At 35.5% G+C, this 3,810-nt stretch overlaps 1 protein-coding gene across 1 annotated transcript; it reads right to left on the bottom strand.

The window, feature by feature from the left end:
- Positions 1-310: 310 nt before the first annotated feature.
- Positions 311-3,351, bottom strand: LOC149549305 (toll/interleukin-1 receptor-like protein). The gene is made up of 2 exons (XM_089794891.1): positions 2,798-3,351; positions 311-907 (listed from the first exon to the last, which is right to left on the bottom strand). Exons 1-2 carry the CDS (start codon positions 3,289-3,291, stop codon positions 565-567), a joined length of 837 nt encoding a protein of 278 aa, XP_089651017.1. The 5' UTR covers positions 3,292-3,351; the 3' UTR covers positions 311-564.
- Positions 3,352-3,810: the final 459 nt, after the last annotated feature.

Below are 3,810 nucleotides of genomic sequence, written 5' to 3'. Positions count from 1 at the left end.
AGTAAAATGTGATTTAGTCCATTCTCATGTTTTTAAAATCTTTTTGAACACCTTGACAGAAAATATTTTGATGTGGCACTATATAGATGATAGCTCAGAAACCTTTGATCATAAGTAAGGATCTTGCCAAGTAAATAAGTCAACTTTGACTACTTAACACTTTTAACCTCAGAATCAAATTTTAGTATGTGATATTTAAACCTGTGTCATATAACTAATCAATTCTGAATAAAATCTCAACTTAAATGTTTGATGCAATGTGTCTAAAACTTCAGCTTGAGAAAGTCTAAATAGAGTAAAGAGCTCAATATCATACAAATTATCTTTTAATTCCAACTTTGTAAAAAGGTTTCAGAATCACATTCCTCTCTATCAGAATACTGGCAAAAGAATGTTTAACATGGGAAATTTGGAACTCTCTAATTTTGATTCTCACGTCCCATCCTTGATCCCAATAGAGATGCGCAAGTTTTGCCCTAAAATCCTTGGGCAGATGATTTAAGTGATTCTTTTTTCAAAAGGTAATAGATCATAAATATTCATATTAAAATTTCAGATAACCTTCTACATGACGGAACACGCATTTGGGTTCTCATCACTGAATATTTCAAGAGGACACCCGTCTTCAATTACATCTTCAGGATTACGAAATTCATCTTCTTCAATTACATATTCAGGATTACGAAATTCATCATTTTCAGGACTACGAAACTCATTCATATATCTTTCTATAGTCTTCAATAAGACTATTTCGCTACTATCTTCCTCTTCCTCACCATGTCCTTTTACATCTATGTGTGCTTCCTCCCCTTCATTTTTTTCACCATCGTTTTTCATTTCTAATGACATTTTGTCCAATTTCTTGGTCACGTCGCTCACCGCCATCTTAATTAGCCGAGCTTCGTAGCTACAATGGCCACAGTAGATCAGTAAGAATGGCAAAAGTGCTACTGTTATTCGAGTTCTTCTATGCAGATTGTAAGAAAAGCTGTAAAATGAAACTTGCACCTTATATTGGTTTTATTATCAATACTTTTAAATAGCATTTGTAAAATAGGCAGTGCCACAATTAATAATGTCGATCAATAAAGCCGGTTTGAAGTTTAATTTCAATTAATCTAAAAATAAGTATTAAAGTAGAGAAGTACAAATTAAGTGTAGGCAATTAATAATTAGTAAAACTATCTTTACATGAATATGCATAAAGTATATTTTGATTAAGTAAAAATAGATTTTGAAAGGATTTGAAACTTTGTACAAAGGGACAAGAAATATATAACAATGAGAATCTTAAAACAATCGTGGAGAACCACCTGACAAACTAGAAAGACACACTAATGTTCCCAATATGAGGGCAAACAACCTAAGTCAAACATAGACCATCAAGATTTACATTTTGGTCCCTTCTTTTGAGACCGTAAAGCCATATCAAATGAAGATTTGGAGGACATACATCTTTTCCCTTTACCTGAAGTCCAACCATCCTCCACCTTCCCTACAACTTTTTGCCAATCTCTATTAATCCCCAAAAATCCGCCATGCATAAAGTATGTTGAAATAGGACATATTTACAATTTATTATTTTACTTAAAATTTGTTATAATAATTTGTTGATAGACAATATTACTATCAGAATTTAATAATTTAGTTTTTATGTCAAACACATTGACGATCTATGTTTCGTGAGTATTGGTTTATAAGAATGAGTTGTGATGTCTCAATCACTAAGCAAAAAGCTAAAATTGGAAAAAATAAGTATCAAGCCTTAGCTTGTGATGTTTAAGTCATTTGATTTATGACAAGAAAGAATGGAACACTTATTACTCATTGCATGTAGGTGATGCTTATAGCAGTGAAGCATCGAATCTTCCTAAGAGATCAGCCATCTCAGTAGAGGTGAGGGGTTTTGCAAATGAGGTAGAAAGTGAAATGGCCTTAACCTTGGATAAAACTCCATGGATAAATGTGCTATAGTTGAGGGGTTTTGCAAATGTGGTAGAAAGCTAAGTGGCCTTAACCTTCGATAAAACTCCATGGATAAACTTGCTATAGTTGAGGGGTTTTGCAAATGAGGTAGTAAGCAAAGTGGCCTTAACCTTGATAAAACTCAATGGATAAACGTGTTATAGTTGATGGGTTTTACAAATGAGGTAGAAAGCTAAGTGGCATTAACCTTGGATAAAACTCCATGAATAAACGCACTATAGTTGAGGGGTTTTGCAAATGAGGTAGCAAGTTAAGTGGCCTTAACCTTGGATAAAACTCCTTGGATAAAGGTGTTATAGTTGAGGGGTTTTTGCAAATGAGATAGCAAGCTAAGTGGCCTCAACCATGAATAAAACTCTATGGATAAGAATGCTATAGTTGAGGGGTTTTGCAAATGAGGTAGCAAGCTAAGTGACCTCAACCTTGGATAAAATTCCATGGATAAATGTGCTAAAGTTGAGGGTTCTTGCAAATGAGGTAGCAAGTGAAGTGGCCTTGACCTTGAACAAAACTCCATGGATAAACATGCTAAAGTTGAGGGGTTTTGCAAATGAGGTAGCAAGTGAAGCGGCCTTAACCTTGGATAAAACTCCATAGATAAATGTACTATAATTGAGCAATTGTATAATAGATGACCACGAGAAAAGACCTAATAGTTCACCACCAACTAATTATGGAACATGGTTCAATGATAAAAAATGGTAGAAACATGGTTCAATTTCATCATTGGAATCAAGATAATCTTAACAGCAATCTCACAATTTAACTTTGCTCTTTACAAAAACAAAAAAGAGTACGGTTCGTTACTAACCCTTGAGTCATGTCCGTGGACCAGCCCGAGAAAGAACAGATGTGGCAAAGGGCACGCTTCCACTCAGTAATCTCCTCTTCTGGGTGTCGCCGTAAATGTCTGGCAAATGATCCGCGGTAGGGACTGGACACCTGGTCGGGATATCTAACATTTGTTGGGTCCACGTCATAAAAAAGAGGAATAATCAAACCAGGAGTCCTTGCCATTGCAGCTGCCTCTCGGAGACACCATACCGAATCCGCGTAGCCCTTGGAGAATATGGGAATGCGTACCACACTGCTCTCAATTGCTCTATCTATGCTCACCCCAATCATTTCCCCCTTTACCAATTTGTCACTGTCTAAGAAGACATTCAGTCCTGCTTGGGTGAGAGCTTCATAAAAATGATCAACCAGAGTCTTTCTCACATCTGCTCCCCTGAAACTCAAAAATACATCATACCTCTTATTGCTTTGGAAGACAACTCCAGTTGTGGGAGGCTTGTATTGTTCCATCTCAAAAGAACACACAGGATTTCAGAGCTCGAACTCAATAATACAAACGTTTCATATTTACTTGTGGACTGCCGCTGGCCCCACCTTTGATGCCAATTCCTGTAGCCACCTTTCCACGAAAGTTTTTTTGTTTTCAAGGCACTTTCCACAAAAGTTTTTTAATTTTTGAGGTACCTTCCACGAATGTTGCTCATTTGTCTCTTGCTGTATAGTAAAGCGCTTTGCTGTTTTTAATCTTTTTCTTTCATGCGATCGTACGGACGCCGAAGAATTTTGATAAAAAAAATTCATTAGTTATTGGAACGCTGCTATATTCTACAGAAGTGTAGGAGTCGAGTAATTTTTGATCTTTGTAATCTGCATAGTTTGAACACGAAAAAACAAAAAAATTATTTTAAAAAAATTACTTTGTTTTGTTTTGCAGCAGATTAGCCTCTACCTAGTTATTGTTATTATTCAAATAATTTCCACATAATTTCCACAGCAATATCTTAAAAAAATATCTTCCTTTTATTTGTT

Source organism: Cupressus sempervirens, chromosome 7 (genome assembly GCF_028749045.1).
Source record: "Cupressus sempervirens isolate cs-2001-9-10 chromosome 7, ASM2874904v1, whole genome shotgun sequence".
NCBI classification, from domain to species: domain Eukaryota; kingdom Viridiplantae; phylum Streptophyta; class Pinopsida; order Cupressales; family Cupressaceae; genus Cupressus; species Cupressus sempervirens.
Note: the sequence above shows the minus strand (reverse complement) of the source record. Positions and strands in the feature narration are given on the sequence as shown.

Bases quoted from the DNA above. Each gene is read 5' to 3' on its own strand.
- LOC149549305 (XM_089794891.1), bottom strand. From the start codon at position 3,291: ATGGAACAATACAAGCCTCCCACAACTGGAGTTGTCTTCCAAAGCAAT. The intron at 908-2,797 runs GTTAGTAACGAA...TGGCCATTGTAG, and splicing joins TCCACGGACATGACTCAAGG to CTACGAAGCTCGGCTAATTA.